The 16,524-nt window shown below is 45.1% G+C and overlaps 1 protein-coding gene and 1 non-coding gene across 3 annotated transcripts in view; both read right to left on the bottom strand.

The window, feature by feature from the left end:
- Gpr156 (G protein-coupled receptor 156) overlaps nt 1-16,524 on the bottom strand; it is an 86,280-nt gene that overhangs the window by 24,191 nt on the left and 45,565 nt on the right. For both annotated transcript variants that reach the window (XM_052740671.1, XM_052740669.1), the window contains exons 4-5: nt 2,399-2,528; nt 2,072-2,182 (exon numbers count right to left, since the gene is read on the bottom strand). In XM_052740671.1, the coding sequence (XP_052596631.1) occupies nt 2,072-2,182; nt 2,399-2,528 (241 nt within the window). The remainder of the gene's footprint in view (nt 1-2,071; nt 2,183-2,398; nt 2,529-16,524) is intronic.
- Nucleotides 1,060-1,222, bottom strand: LOC128112318 (U1 spliceosomal RNA). Its single transcript, XR_008218946.1, has one exon. It is a non-coding gene; the product is annotated as a U1 spliceosomal RNA (small nuclear RNA).

The raw sequence follows: 16,524 nt of genomic DNA, 5'->3' as shown, positions 1-16,524 counted from the left end.
AAGCATACAAAACAAAGTGAAACACACACTTACCATATGAGCAGACCACTCTAGGCCCAGGTTTTGAGCAAAGAGAAAGGGAACGTTTGTTGTTGTTGGTTTTGTGGGGTGGAGAGAGATGTGGAGAAAGGGAAGTTTTTATCTATGCAAAGATGTGTACACAAATGTTCACACCATCTTTATCTGTATTAGTCCCAAACTGGAAACAACCCAAACTCCATCAACGGGTAAACATAAACAATTGATGTACACAGCAGCAGGGATGAGTAGTTATATGCAAAATAGTTACATGAATAAAATAAACCAAACTAAACAAGAGTATCCACTGCACAGTTCACAGTAGACATTATTCCCGCCTAACTGTCACCAGGAGCAAAATTTTATTTTCATTTATTTACTTACTTGTTTACTTGTTTATTTATCTGATATAGAGTCTCATGTGTCCTCACTATGTGGCTAAGGATGACCTTAAATTTTTTTTTCAATGTTTTGTTTTTAGGAGCTGGAGAGATAGTGGTTAAGAGCACTAGCTGCTTTTTGCAAAGAATCCGGATTTGGTTCCCAGCACACACGTGGCGGCTCACAGCCATCTGTAACTCCAGTTCTGGGGCATCCGATGCTCTCTTTGTACCTCCTTGGTCACAGGCACACACATGGTACGCTTACATATGTGCAGGCAAAACACTCATACACATAAAATAAAATAAGTGTCTAAAATTTGTTAATTTTTAAGAATTTTAAAATCTAAAATTTTTAGTTTTAAATTATGTGCGTGTGTGCACCTGTGTGCAGGTATGTGCACATGCCCAACATGGATGCTGGGAACCCAACTCCATTAACTGCTGAGATAGCTCTCCAGCCCATGATTCCATTTATGTGAAACTCGAGAAAGTGAAAACGAATCTTTAATGCCAGAATGCAAAACACTGGTGTCCTTGGGATAGGAAGGGCCAATGTAACAAATGTAACAACGGGTAAAGGATGTTGAACATCTGGGGATGGTAGAGTTTGCTAGATCACATGTTTCATGGATTAAGACATAATATTACATGTTTTATTCAGGAGAGAGGGCTAATACAGTCCCTCACTACCGCAAATAACACAGTCGAGTTGCCTGTGTGTGCGGACATCTCAGGGGTCAGCACACCCCAAGTGCAAAGGGTGAGCCTCTCTTTGGGAAAACCACTTTCCCGATCATGATGCCCCCCCGCCAGGTAAGCATCATGTTACACTTTCAATATTGTTTCTTGTCTGTCAATTCTGCCTCAAAAAAAAAAAAAAAAACATTTTTGGAAAAGGTATCAAGAGGGATGATTCTCTCCATGTAGCCAACTTTCTGCATCTGTGTGGTTACAACTTTTGCTAAGTAGTCACCGTGATTCAATAATGTTTGGTTTTTAAAATCCCATAATTACAGAGAAGCAGTCTGGCAGAATTATATATGAGGTCTGGGGAGTCTCCAGCCGAAGGAGCCCACGGTCTGGCTTTGAGGTCTGGGCAGTCATATCAGGGAATCTGATAAAATGTTAGAGTATGGTTATAATAAATGCTAGATGCCGGGGACATGTGGGTGACCTGGCTGCTGCATGGCTTCCGCAGTTAATTCTGCCTGCTGAGGCCCTTTTCTCGCTCACTGCCTTAGCTATGCCTGTCTCAGTGCAGGGAATGGCCTGCATGGAAAAGACCCGCTCTAGGGAGAGGAACCATTCTGCTTCTTGCAATAGTTTCTCTACACTCCACTCTTTCGCTTGCAGTTCCCCTCTGTGCCAAGAGCCCGCCTCTCTGGGCATCTTGTTTTTGCTCCCACTGTGCCACTATTGGCCAGCTCACAGGTTCCCATGGAGCCTGGGGTGGGTGGACTTCAAGCAGTCCATGTCCCCGGCAGCACTCACTCTCGGTCCTAGAAGTCTGGGTGGGGCTTTACGGAGCCACGTGACTCAAGGATGGAACTACGGAGCAAGAATTCCAGCCATCCTACCGTCATCCCAGAGATTTGCACGGACTCCCCCAGCTCCGAGCCACTGTGGAGCTCCTGCTGCAACCCAGCCTTGTGGACCGGCTGCCAACTTACCACTCTCTTGTCCGGGACCCTCTGAGTAAACACCTTGTAGAGTCGCCAGCTTTTCCCCAAAATAGGGCCAAACACAAGGGACGTCCCAATGCACAGCATGGACAGTCTCGTCTGCGGGTGGAAGAGGACGGGAGGAAGAGTCACAAGCGGAACCTTCATCGATCTTCAATGTCTCAGGCCCACGGAGGACGTGGGGTGGAAAGCCGGCCTCACTGAATATGCCCATAACACAGACACATAACTGCCACTCACAGGAAGAGCCGTGAGCATGAACCATTATCAAAGTTCAACACGGTGTCTGAAACAAAGTTTCAGAATGTCACCTACCTGAATGAGTGCTTCCATTGAATTCCCCACAAAAGCATCTTGAATCCCAAAAAGGTAAGCACTACTGTAAGTCAGACAACTGCCCAGTAAGGTCACAATGTTCAGGTTGGGGCTGGACATCTTCACAATCCTAGGTGGAAATAGCAAGAGTGGTATAGCTATGACCCATTGCACTCGAGTCCAAGACATGCCAGAGCAATACTTCTTCCCAGGACGATCCCCACTGCAGCCCCAGTCACTGGGAAGAGCCACTTTGTGCCCTCCAAAAAACCTACAGTTCATTTACATTCATTTAAACCAAGTCCTGTTTTGTTTTATGTATATGTATGTATATGTGTGTGTGTGTGTGTGTGTGTGTGTGTATATATATATATATATATATATATATATATATATATATATATATATATATTAAGATAGGACATAATGTAGCCCAGGCTGGCCTTAAATTTGCTATGATGCCCTTGAGCTCCTGACCCTCCTGCCTCTACCACCCCTGTGCTGGGATTGCAGGCATGTGTCAACATGTCTAATTAAAAAAGACATTTATGATGAGCGTGGTGGCACACGCCTTTAATCCCAGCACTTGGGAGGCAGAAACAGGAAGATCTCTGTGAGTTTGAAGTCAGCCTGGTCTACAAAGCCAGTTTCAGGACAGCTAGGGCTACACAGAGAAATCCTGCCTCAAAACAAATAAACAAGACTTAAAAATTGTATTTTATGTTTATGCACGTTTCTCTACATGTACACACATGTATCATGTGTGTGCCTCATGCCCATAGAGGACAAAGAAAGGTGCCTGATTCCTCAGAACTGGAGCTCCGGACAGTTGTGAGCTGATGATGTAAGTGCTGGAAACTGAAGCCTCATCCTCTGCAAGAGCAACAAGGGTTCCTAACTGCTGAGCTACCTCTACAGCCCTACTGGCTTTTTAAAAAAAATCTTAAATTCTTGCATCCGTTGCTTACATAACTCAGAGTTTTAAAGGAAGGCTGGCCCCCGGCACACAGAGGACACCAGAGAAGGATGAGAACTTGGTCAGTAAAGTCCTAAAGGCTTCTAAAGGACAGGTCAGCGTATGCCGTCAACCAGCATCGGGTACACAGGGAGACAGCGTGGGGTTCACAGAATTGAGCTGTAAGGGAGACTGCTAGTTGGAAAGAGGTTTGGGGTGCTTCATATGCACCAATTATTAGACGTACACATTGCTTTTCTTTTCTTACTTGACTGAAAAAAGAGGAAGCAGAGATCAAATGCAGGGGATTAAGGGAGTGGGCAAAATGAAGTCAGTGGGCAGCGAAGACCCCAGGGAATGTGGCTAACTGGGGTCCCAGCGTGCGAATCAGTTCATCTGAGGGGGAAATCAGGCTTATTCTGGGGATCACTGATGTTTGAGCTTCTGTAAGAGCAGGATTTGAGACCCTTTTCCATGCCTCTCACAAACTCCTGGACATAAGCCATGAGCATCATGGTGACTTCCTCATGGCAGGACCTCATAGCCGCACATCTGTTTTGTCTGCCTCACTGATGGGTGGCTTTGCAGCCCTCCTCTTCTCTGCACCTACTTTATTTGAACACCCTAATTTGGTCTCATTTGCACACTCCAGTATTGCAGGAATCCTGATTTGGAATTCTCCCCCTTTCTGATTTGGTGGAGAGGAACCCACCAGTCTAGTTATTTTTGCTCAAACGGGCATTCTCTAGTGTTTCCGTCTCGAGCAGTGGTGTAAACCCATCATTCAGATACACATGCCATGGACCCAGACGTGTATTTTTTTGGTATTTTCCTTGAGAAGTTTTACTGAGGATATCTCATAAAAAAAAATGAATAGGAGATGATTAACCTGTTTTGTTTGGCTGAGGGAACACCTGCGAAGCCACTTAAATGTCAATCAGCTCCAATTCAGCAGGTGAATGACTCATCTGGGGACCGCCTTTCCGTGTTGGGAGGTATTCAGCCACCATGTCATTTTAGTTATCTGTTGAACTAAACGATGAAGTCTACGAAGCTGAACACTTTCACTCACCTACAAACATGCAGATTTCACAAAGCCAGGAGATTTAAATATTATATACTTAATTATAACGGCAAGACTCACGTTAAAAGTCTAGACTAGGTGACTAGCAGTCTGAGACGAGGTGGGGGTGGGGGTTAAGGATTATATAACAATCTCACTTTTTTTTCCCCTCTTCCTTTTCATTTATTGACTGGAAATTTGAGGCAAGGGCTCTCTCAAGTTTTCTATTCTCCAGTGAAATCTCAGGACATGGAAATAAGCATCTGTAGAACTTGTTTAATCCTGCACTGTCGTCTCTCCTGAAGTCTAGCGGACTCAGATGCCTGTGACATTCACCAGCTCAAACGCTGCCCTCTGAGCTAGGGGACTTTGAGTTACTGAATTTGGAAACATGGTTCAGGGTTGGGAAGGGCTGGGGGGCATAGCCTGGCAAGGTATGGCTAGACTGGAAGGAAAGTTCCCTTAGGGCATCACAGGGTGTACTTTATAAGATGCCTCACGAGTTGATGTAAAGGCTAGCATTCGGTCGCTTTGTTCTGTTTAATGTGAATGGGTGTCTGTGCGTCAGCTGCATGTCTGGTGCCCTCAGAAGACAGGAGCAGGCGTTAGATTCCCTGGAACTGGAGTTACAGACGGTTGTGAACCATGTGTGTGCTGGGAGCTGAACCTGGGGCCTGTGGAACTGCAGTAAGTAATACATGCTCTTAACCTCTGAGCCATCTCTCCGGCCCCTATTATTGAGTTCCATCACACCTAAAAATAAGTAGAGGAGTCATCCACAGCTCTGCAGTAAAACAAAAACGATTTCAATCGCGAGAATTTGTTGAGTTTCTCATTTAGTCCACCAATTTTGATCTCTATTATGTTACAACGAGATAGTAAATCTATGGCATGCAAAACTCCAGTTTTATTATAGGATCTGGTGTGGTGCCGCAGATCTGATCTGTTTGCTGTTTTGCCCATTTCTAAGGTTTGAATTGATCAATTCAAAGTCTACACACCTCACACTAACGCTAGTGTGACCTCTGACCATTAGTGTTTCACGTCCGCATCACCTTGCCGCCTCATCCCGCCTGGGCCTTCATGGAGGACCATCCAGAGGGCTCAATGTCACCTTTCAACTTCCTAAGCTCTAAATCCTTTCATTATAATGATTTCATTTTATTTTGCTTCAGGGTCTCTGAATCCTTTGTCCTTATCATTTGAAATAGTTCTACTTTCAGGAATTTTAAACATACACCCCCCCCCCCCCCCCGCCCCGCGAGATAGGGTCTCACTGTGTATCCCTGACTCTTCTGGAACTTGCTATGTGTTCCAGACTGGTACTGAACTCACAGAGATCCACCTGCCTCTGCCTTGTCTTAGGATCAAAGGTGTGCCCCACCACACCTGGCACTTTCTCTCTCTCTTAATTTTTAAACCATAGTCCATTGAGACTTGAACTCCTTGTCTTGTCTCATAAGCTGTCCCTCCACCAACCTTCTCCAGGTCAGCAGGAGCACTTCATCCTTGTGTTTGCGTGGGTAAAAACCCTGGAGTCATTGCTGACTCCTGCTTACCTCCCACATCCAATCTGTCTCCCCATCTCAGTGGTTCTCGCCTGGAAACACAACCGGAACCCAGCTCCTTCTTGCTACCTCTGCTGCCACCAACTGATCAAAGCCTCCTAGCTGCTCTCCCAGCTCCTATCCTGGAACTTCCTCCTCCAAGGGGACTACAAGCCCCTGTAGACAGAGCCAAAGTGCTCCGATCACCGGAAGTCAGAGGGGATCGTGAACTGGCTTAATGTTCATGTGTTAGACAAGGGAGGGGGCACATGCTGGGTAACAGAAGTGACTTCCGGGTATCTCTCTGGACTTTCATGGAATGGCTGAGGACTTCCCTGGTGTTACTGCACACACAAAGACCAAGTTATTTTGGGGGTTCCGATTGCTCTGGGTTTCTGCAGACCATGGGTTTTGAGCAGACTAAGTCCTCACTGACAAACCTTGTTGTGTGGGTGAGCCTCTCCTGGGCTTCCCTCCCAGCACCATGCTGAACGAAGCCTGAAAATAAATGAGAGATCCTAACAGGGTGTTTGTGAAGCCCTGTGTCCTCCGCCCCCCTCTCGGTTTCTAGGAAACCACAGCATCTGTGGGAGTATTCATTCATTCACATATGCATGTACACATGTATGTTCACTCGTCTCCAATGAGATCAGGCTCCTCGGAAGGTTCCTTTCCATTGGCCAAATCCTTCCTGGAGAATTCTCCCAGGAAATGCCTTTGTTTAACACATCTCCTGGGTCATGTGGTCAGGAGGGCCCCGGAGGGCCCAGCAACATGACAGCAGACCTCATCTTTATGACAGTGCAGGTTCCCAACTCTCAGCTGACGTTAGAGACAGAAGTGAACAGCATGCATTGCTCTCTCGGATTTCAGAAAAGCTGCGGATCTTGGATCACCTTGTTGCTTGCAGCTGGGCGTAGAAGCATGGCTTCTTTTATATCTTGAAGCCCCAAGTGCTGGGTGGGCCTGGCCTCTTTAAGCTCGCTTGCTTTTCAAAGCAAGCTCAGTGCTTGTACAGCTTTGTTTTAACCTGGAGAGAGCAAAATTTCCAACCCACCAACCTGTCATTTTGGGCCGACAGTTACTGACGCTGTAAGGGACTGGACGCAGAGGCTACAGAACAGCTACGTGGTTAGCCATGGTGAGAGCGGATGAGACCCAAGGTCCCTCCCAGCTCTTCCCTTTTCACATCATGCTAGCTACAGCACCTTTCCCCTGCGGCTGGCTTATCAGCAAGCCAGTCACGTGCATTTCTGCCTCACTTCCTTAGCCCACAAGAGCAGACTGACCTGGTTTCCAGAGATGTGGTGGATTTTACAGCCCGATCAACTGATCATCCAAATAAAAGCTTTGCTTATTAGGTATGAAAGAAAACTTGTCGAATGTCCTGGCCCCAGATTCTCCTTTAGCCGATGGCCTCAGTGTCCTTTGTTAATCCTCTCATTGATGGTCATTTTGTGTCAAACATTAATTCCTGAATAGGAATCTATCACGGTGTTAAGAAAATGGAGATGGCACAAAAAAAAAAAAATTAAGCCAGGTGGATCCCAGCACTCAGGAGGTAGAGCTGGGCAGAGAGTTCGAGGCCAGCCTGGTATACAGAGCAAGATCCAGGACAGCCACCAAAACTACACAGAGAAACCCCGTGTTGAAAAACCAAAAAAAAAGATAGAACCTCTGCCCTCAGCTCAGGAGGCTACTTCCTTGGGTTTTTAACCTTTTCACTACAAGGATACTTTCCTTACTCCTCCTTTAAAAGAGAATACAAGTTGCATTTAACACTAACGGTTCTTTTCTCAGTATCCAGGGCTATTTAACACACACGTATGAGAATATACAGATTTAAAAATTCAAATTACGTTTATTTATGTGTGTGTTGGCGCCTGCGTACTATGGCATGCACATAGAGCTCAGAGGACAGCTCACACGAGTTGGTTTGCTCCTTCTACTGTGTGGGTCTTGGGGATCAAACTCAGAGAGTCTGGCTTGGTGACAAGTGCCTTTACCTGTACCAGTAGAATATATATATGCTATATAAATTTGATATATCAAAATACATATAGATTTTCAGTACATATATTTCAGAATTCATAGCTCTCCTGGGCTACAAACATAAGTGAGTATCAATTCAAAACGGCATCCTTGCATCTGTTTTAAAAGCTGAAATATGGAAATTTAGATTTCCACTTCAGAGCAAATGCCCATTTCCTCATGGTGCCGGCTCAAGTGTGGGACAGTAGTGAACGGCCCATTGAAAACACACTCCTAGTGAGGAGAAGGCAAAAGCCACAAGAGCATCCTTATAAAGGAAGCCTGCTTTATGTAGGAGTATTATGGTAACATTTGGTATCGATTTTATTTTTAAAATTAACTCCCAAATGTATATTTCCACGTCTCATACAACTGTAAAATATTCTAAATGTGCTTTTAAACAGCAAGAGTGGACAACAGATGCACAGAAGAAAATCCTCTTTTCCTCAAGTTCTCCGACCCAAGGGTTCCAATTCCACACGGGTTGTGATCGTTCAGGCTGCAATTTCCACTTCCGTTCTCCCTCCCGCCGCAGCTGTAGGAAAGGCCACCAGCAATTTCTAGCAAGACTCTTGTAGCACTTCCAAAAAAAGCCAGAGCAGACACCTTGGCTCTAAGTAGGACAAAAAGCACAAACACAGTTGACCGTCTGAAGCATCCAATCTCGGGGCGCCAGCCCCAGGTGGCTGTAAATCCATCTCTGCTCCCTCGTTCGCCTCTTTTCAGTCTTCAGGTTTATTATGTTAGGAGAATGTTGGGCCAGGGTGTGTCTGGGAATCTGGGAGGAGTGCTGAATCCATGAATCCATGCAAGAATGGTTCTCCATCAGTCCAGAATTTGGGGATTCATGACCCTGGGACTGAGTTTGCCCTACCTTTGTGCCTATGAGCACCTTCTAGGGGGCTCTCTCTTAGTGATACCTTATTAAATGTCTGTAAAATTAATTCCTTTCTTTCTTTCTTTCTTTCTTTCTTTCTTTCTTTCTTTCTTTCTTTCTTCCTCCCTTCCTTCCTTCCTTCCTTCCTTCCTTCCTTTCTTCCTTCTTTCTTTCTTTCTTTTTTTTTTTTAAGACAGGGTTTCTCTGTGTAGTCCTGGCTATCCTGGAACTCACTCTCTAGACCAGGCTGGCCCCGAACTCAGAGATCCACCTGCTTCTGCCTTCCTAGTGCTGGGATTGAGGCATGCGCCACCACTGCCCGGCCTGTTAAATTAATTCTAATCATTAGATTGAGATGAGTATTAGGGGTTCAGGCCTTAGAAAAATGAGAAGTAAGAGAGCCATGAAGGAAGACCTGTTTGCTCCCTGTTGCCTTGTCCCCATCAGTTGTCCAGGTCAGGATGGGAGTCCCAGGGCCTTGAGGCTCACACCCTGCCCTGACTCTCATTTTACCATGAAAAGACTGGCATGTGGCTTTCTGTTGGGGTCAGTGCGGGCACAAGTGACCCACACTCTATGACTCTGGTTTCCTCTAGCATCCTTTCACTTCCCCAAATCGGTCACAGTTGCCCAGAACCCTGTTGACACCTCCCTGATTAATGCAGCTTTCTCAGAGGCCTTTCTGACCCTGGTTGCTAACATCCTGTCGTAGTGTTAGCAGGCCGTGAGTTTTCAGCTGCCTCCCCAGAGACCCCATTTTTGGCTGTCAGTGTCAGCAAGAGCAGACACAGAGGACCACTCTGTGGCACACACAGTCTTCGGTGTTCTTCACGGGGACTCGCCTGTGTCTTCAGATCCCACGGCTGGCTCAGACCGAGGACCTTGGCTGATTTCCCAGCATGCCTCCTGATTTTACCCACTGGCTGGAATCCAGTCTGAATTCCCGCTGCAGCTGGCTTTGGGTTCTTGGGTTTCCGCCATTGTCTGGTATCTCTAAGCCGTGGCCTCAGCGATGGCTTGGCAGGGTGGCTCCGCACTATGACAGACAGGAATTTTATATTCTTTCCTATAATCTGATGAAAAAGGAACAACTGTGTGTGTGTGTGTGTGTGTGTGTGTGTGTGTGTGTGTGTGTGTGATGAGTGTATCTGTGTGTGTGTGTGTGTGTGTGTGTGTGTGTGTGTGTGTGTGTGTGTGTGCATGTTCATGTCTATGGGGTGTGGGTACATGCTTGGAGGTCAAAGGACAGCCTCAAGCATCCATCTTCTCCCTCCATCTTGTTTGAGTCAGGATCTCTTGGTTGTTGGCTGCCTTGGACACCAGGCTAGCTGAGCCATTGGCCACTGGGGGTTCTCATGTCTCTACTTTCTACCTTAAGAACCCTAGAATTAGCCTGGCGGTGGTGGCACATGCCTTTAATTCCCAGAACTTGGGAGGCAGAGCCAGGCGGATCTCTGTGAGTTCAAGGCCAACCTGGTCTACAGAGTGAGATCCAGGACAGGCACCAAAACTACACGGAGAGACCCTGTCTCAAAAAAAACAAACAAAAAAAGAACCCTAGAATTACAGTCATGGAGGACTACCATGCCCAGCTTTAGTGGGTTCTGGAGAGTCAAACTCGGGTCCTCAAATGTGTGTAGTGAGGGCTTTAGTTCCCGAGTCTCTTCTCAAGATCCCAAGTTTTTATTTCATTGACTTTTTGACACTTTATAAATGAGATTGTTTTCTTGATTTCCTTTTCAGACAGTTCATTGTCAACATCTCCAGTTTTTGAGTGCCACAAATGAAGCTACTATAAATATTTAGGCATAAGTTTTTGTGTAAACGTATGTTTCCATTTCCCTAGGGTAAGTACCCCAGTAATCCAATGGCTAAGCCACAAAGTATGTGTTTAATTTTCCCAGAAATTACTAAATTGTCATGCAGTGATGCATGTGAGACTTAGTTTTCCCATACTTTTGCTAACATTTAGTATTGGGGTGTGTGTGTGTGTGTGTGTGTGTGTGTGTGTGTGTGTGTGTGTGTGTGCTATGTATCAGCCTTTAAGAGTAGAAGCCCTTGGGGTGCTGGAGAGATAGCCCAGTGGTTAAGAGCCCTGACTGCCATTCCAGAGGACCCGGGTTCCTAGTCCCAGTACCCACAACAGTTACGCCAGATCTCTGAGAGTACTATATGCATGTGGTACCCAGACATAAAGGCAAGACACCCATTGATTTAAATAAATAAATAAATAAATCTTTTAAAAAATGAGTAGATGCCTTTAGATTCCATTTGATTACCATGAATAAATCTTGGAGGGAAGAAGGTATATTTCAGTATGAACTTTTTTTTTGGTTTTTCAAGACAGGGTTTCTCTGTGTAGTTTTGCGCCTTTCTGGAACTCACTTGGTAGACTAGGCTGGCCTCGAACTCACAGAGATCCACCTGCCTCTGCCTCCTGAGTGCTGGGATTAAAGGCGTGTGCCACCACCACCCGGCTCAGTATGAATTTTTATGATTAATTTTATCTGTGTATGTATGGGTTCATATAAGTGTGCATATAGAAGTTGACATCAGCGTCCTCCTCGGTGACTTATCACCTTATTTATTTATTTTTATTTATTGGTTTTTCGAGACAGGGTTTCTCTGTGTAGTTTCAGTGCCTGTCCTGGATCTCGCTCTGTAGACCAGGCTGGCCTCGAACTCACAGAGATCCGCCTGGCTCTGCCTCCCGAGTGCTGGGATTAAAGGTGCGCACCACCACCGCCTGGCTTTAATATTTATTTTTGTTTACACACACACACACACACACACACACACACACACACACACACACACACACACGTCTGTGTTGAGGGGGGCACCCATGGAGGCCAGAAGAGGGTGTCAGATTCCCTGGAACTGGATGTGATCTTAACCTGTGAGCCAGCTCTCCAGCCCCTTCTCACCATACCCTTTGAGAGAGAGTATCTCATATCCCTGGAACTCATGGATTTGTCTAGACTAACTGCCCAGTGAGCTCTGGGGATCCCCACTGCCTCCCCAGTGCTGGAATCTAAGTGCTTGTCACTGCACTGGACATGTTTGTGTGGGTTCTGGGGACTGAGATGATGGCGTCAGGCTTCCCAGCAAGCACTTACTGCCCGCGCTATCTCCCTAGTTCCTAATGTACTCAATCCTTATCAATCCCCTTCTTAGTGCTGGGCATGACGGTAGATGTTGAGTACAAAATGTAGTACTTGACTCAGACTTTAGCAGAGGAAATGGGTAAGTGAATAAGTAGATCTAATTCTGAAATAAAGTAAGGGTTGTTCAAAGGACATGGAGATTGATAAAAAGAATTGGGTCTTACAACAGTGGTTCTTAAATCCTAATATGACCAGAATCACGGGGGGGGGGGGGGGGGGGGGGGGGGGGGGCTTGTCAAAACACAGACCACTGGTCCTCATCACCCCCAAAAGTTTTGGATTAAGTAGACTCTAGGACTGTATTTCAGGCAAGTTTCTGGGTGATTCTGCTAAGTCTGACCCAGGAGCCTCATGTTAAGAGACAAGAGTTGGCTTTAAAGGATGAATGAGTGTTTTTCTGGTGACAAATGAGTCATAAAACAAGAACGGAACTGCCACAGGCAGGTGATCAATGCACACAGGACCTGCTGGAGCACGGCCTAAGGGAAACCGTGGGGACTGTGTATTACAAACAAAACATAAAGATTTAAGTACAAGTCAGGCATGGTGGCCCATGCCTTTCGTCCCAGCACTCAGGAGACAGAGGCAAACAGTTCCAGGACAGCCTGGTCTACATAGTGAGACCCTATCTCGAAAACAAAACCCCCATAAACCTTAAATGCTCACCTAAGGAGTTGTGTAGGCAAGCCCAAGTCTGTGTTAGGAAACCATGCTGTGTTTCTTAAGTTATATTGACAAAAGATCAGAAGCTTAAACAATGAGGAAGACCTACTAGGGGGCCATGGCAACCATCCCCAAAAAAACAAATTAATGGGGCTGGAGAGATGGTTCAGCAGTTAAGAGCACAGGCTGCTCTTCCGGAGGACCCAGGTTCAATTCCCACCCATATGGCAGCTCACAACTGTCTGTAACTGCAGTTCCAGGAGATCTGACAGCCTCACACAGATATGCAAGCAGGCAAAACACCAATGCACATAAAATAAATAAACAAATCTTAAAAAAAAAAACAAATTAAGATTATACTTGGTCAATGGAGCTGGATAATAAGAGACAGATTTGAGAGACATTGCAGAGGTTATATAGCTGAGACTTGGTGAGTATTTGCATGCACGGGAGATGGTAGAGTGGGTATGGATGCATGGCACTATTAATAAACAAGATGGAAATTACGTGGTCAAGGGGAGAGTAAGACCAGTGACTAGAGTCTGCTTTTAGCCAATGAATCTAGACTAACTATGGGAAAACCCTTACGGCAACTATGAAGTCAGACTGGAATCAGAGGAAGCCATGGCTGAGGATACTAAAGAGGAGACGTCAAACCTGAATAAAAGGCGCAGGGTACGAAGTAAGTCAAGACTGGAACCCAGGGTGACATCAACATTAAGTGGGTAGATGGAATTCTAGAACTACTGGAAGCAACTGATAAGCACAGAGGTAAAACTGGATTTTTAAAAATTTGTTTTTATTTTTAATTTTGGTGTGTGTGTGTGTGTGTGTGTGTGTGTGTGTGTGTGTGTGTGTGTGTGTACATGAGTGTATTGTCTGCAGAGGCCAGAAGAGGCTATTGGATCCCCTGGAGCTGGAGTGGCTGTGAACTGCCTGGGGTGGGTGCTGGGCACTAAGCTTGGGTCTTCTGCAAGAGCACTGTTAACCACCGTGCCATCTATCCAGCCCCCTAGGACCGGACTTTATAAATGGCAGAAATTAGGACTAGAGAATGTTCTGGAAGGACAATGGAGCCAGGCACAGTGGCACGTGCTTGTGATCTTGGCATTTGGGAGGCAAGAGCAGGAGGATCATGAGTCCCGGAACTGTCCTGAGCTACATAGAGAGATCCTGTCTACAAACAAAAGTCAAAAGAAGAAAAGAAGGAAAGGAAGAAAGGGGAGATGGTTAACAGTGTCAGCCCATCTTTAAGAGCTGAAAAGGACGGTGGCTAAGAAGCAGCCGCCGATTCAGTGACCTGAGCAAGGAGTCAGACTTAATGATGACCTTTCAGTGGAGTTAAAGCGATGGGTTGAAGAACGAACTTCAGATGCATGGATGGAGGTGGCTGATGAGGATGCTCTTTTAAGAGGCTTGGTGATAAGAAGGGGTGGCTGGGGGCCAGAGCTTCAGCGAGAGGAACCCTCAAGAGAAGATGCTCCCTTGGAAGCCTTCTGGACGCTAACCTGTGTTTATTTTGGCTGCCTAAACAGGAATCTGTAAAACCCAGAAACATACTTGATAACTGCTACCGGGTCCCTTTAGGAGGCAGTTTGGGTGTGATAACAGCTCTGATGTCCTTCTCAACACACTCAGAGATGTGAAATTAGTTCAGCCTATTGTCTTTTGTATGTGGAACAGGCCCTGGGTCCCCACAGAGCAGCAAAAGCGGCCACATCATTCAAGCTTCCTCTTTTTAATCGAGTTTAAAATAATCCCTTTATGTGTCTTTAACTCTCTTCAGAAGTACTTCTTTTGTCTCACACATGTGCCCGACACCCTGTCCCTAACCTGACATACTCCGTGAGCCTTCTGCTCACCTCTTTCTGACATTCTTTGAGAGATGTCATTTCCCTCCAAGGGTAACCACTGTGACCATCACATCTTCATGTGCTTAGATTTCTGAAAATCTCTTACTTGCTCTTTTTCTACGCTTCCAGTCACGTCTTTAAAAATAGTCTCCATTTGTCCTGTGACTTTCAAAGACACCTTTCAGTTTTTCCTAGGGAACATTTTTTTTTCCCCTTAGTGAACATCAACTATTGAGATAAGTTTTCTGGGCTCACGGATTTAATTGTGTCATATCACTCACATTTACTTTAATCCGTATGCACCTCATGGGAGTATCTCCTAGGTCAGAATCACAGCTAGGTCATTTTCTCTAGCTGTAGGTGGGTTGTAGCATCCTGTTACAGTGGCGTTCATTCTAATACCTGCACACACACACACACACACACATACCCCTCATTAAATAGCTAATCAAAGTCTTTTGGCCCCATCAGCCACTTTATGACTTATATTTGAGTCAACTCTCTGATTTAAAATGACTTGCATAATGTCTATGTTTCTGTGTTGCTAATGTTTCTGTGCCAGTATCATGAGCTTGCTCAGCTATTCTATAGCAATGGTTGTCAAAAATTTTAATCACCTGGAAAGTTTTTTTTTAATGTCTGCTTGGTATTCTGATTTAACTTGGAGCCAAGCCTAAGCATCATCTTTTAAAAGATGCACTTATGTATGTAAGTGTTCTACCTGAGTGTATATATGTGAACCATGCACATGCAGTGCCCGTGGAGGCCAGAAGAGGGCGCTGGGTTCCCTGGAACTGGAGCTACCAACATCTGTGAGCCACCATGTCAGTGCTGGGAACTGAACCTGGCCCCCTACAAGAGCAACAAGTGCTTTTAACCTCTGAGTCATCCCTCCAGACCCCAGCATGAAGATTTTTTTTTAAAGCTTCGTAGGAGAGTTTAATGCAAACCAAGTTTGACATCACTAATTTAAATGCATTCCAAAAGTAATAATTTTTTTTTTTAGAATTATCAAAAGATTTGGATAGGCATTTCTCCAGCGAAGATACAGAAATGACCAATAAGTATATGGAAAAACTCTCAACATCATTGGTCATACAGAAATGGACATGAAAACCATAATGAGGCAACACTTTCTATCCATTGGGATGTCTGGAATTGACCAGGAAATGCATATGGACATAGGTGAGGATGTGGAGAAGTAGGAGACCCCATAGGTTGCTGGTGCGACTGTAAAATGGTGTAGCCATTTCGATCAGCAGTTTTAAACATAGATTAAACGGTTACCATGAAACTCCGTTCCATGGCAAGCAAAATGTATGCTCACACAAGGACTTGTATGTGAATTTTCAGAGCATCATTTTATTTACTAACAGCCCCAAAGGAGGAAAAACCAAGTATCTATTAACTGATGAATGAATAAACAAAATGTGTGTGGTATCCATATAATGGGATATTTTTATTTTATTTTATTTTATTTTTTTAAAGATTTATTTATTTATTATGTATAGTGTTCTGTCTGCATGTATCCCTGCAGGCCAGAAGAGGGCACCAGATCTCATTACAGATGGTTGTGAGCCACCATGTGGTTGCTGGGAATTGAACTCAGGACCTCTGGAAGAGCAGTTGGTGCTCTTAACCTCTGAGCCATCTCTCCAGCCCCGTATGATGGGATATTACTCAGCCACAAAAAGGAATGAAATGCTGATTGATACTACCGCATGGATATACTTAATAAACACGCTAATATTAAGCTGAATAGAAGAAACCAGTCATTAATCTAGAATCCATTTACATGAAGTGTCTGGAATAGATAAACCCACAGATATAGAAAGACTAATTGGTTTTCAGGGGCTTGGGGGAGGAGAAAATGGAGAGAAACTGCAAGCCAGCACAGAGTACTGGGAAAATGAAATGTTCTGGGATTAGTGATTCTCGAACATTAAACTTATTGTCTGATGATGGCTTCC

The sequence above is a fragment of the Peromyscus californicus genome, unplaced genomic scaffold, assembly GCF_007827085.1.
Source record: "Peromyscus californicus insignis strain IS unplaced genomic scaffold, ASM782708v3 Scaffold_16__1_contigs__length_79575227, whole genome shotgun sequence".
NCBI classification, from domain to species: Eukaryota; Metazoa; Chordata; class Mammalia; order Rodentia; family Cricetidae; genus Peromyscus; species Peromyscus californicus.
This window is presented reverse-complemented; position numbering and strand designations above follow the sequence as displayed.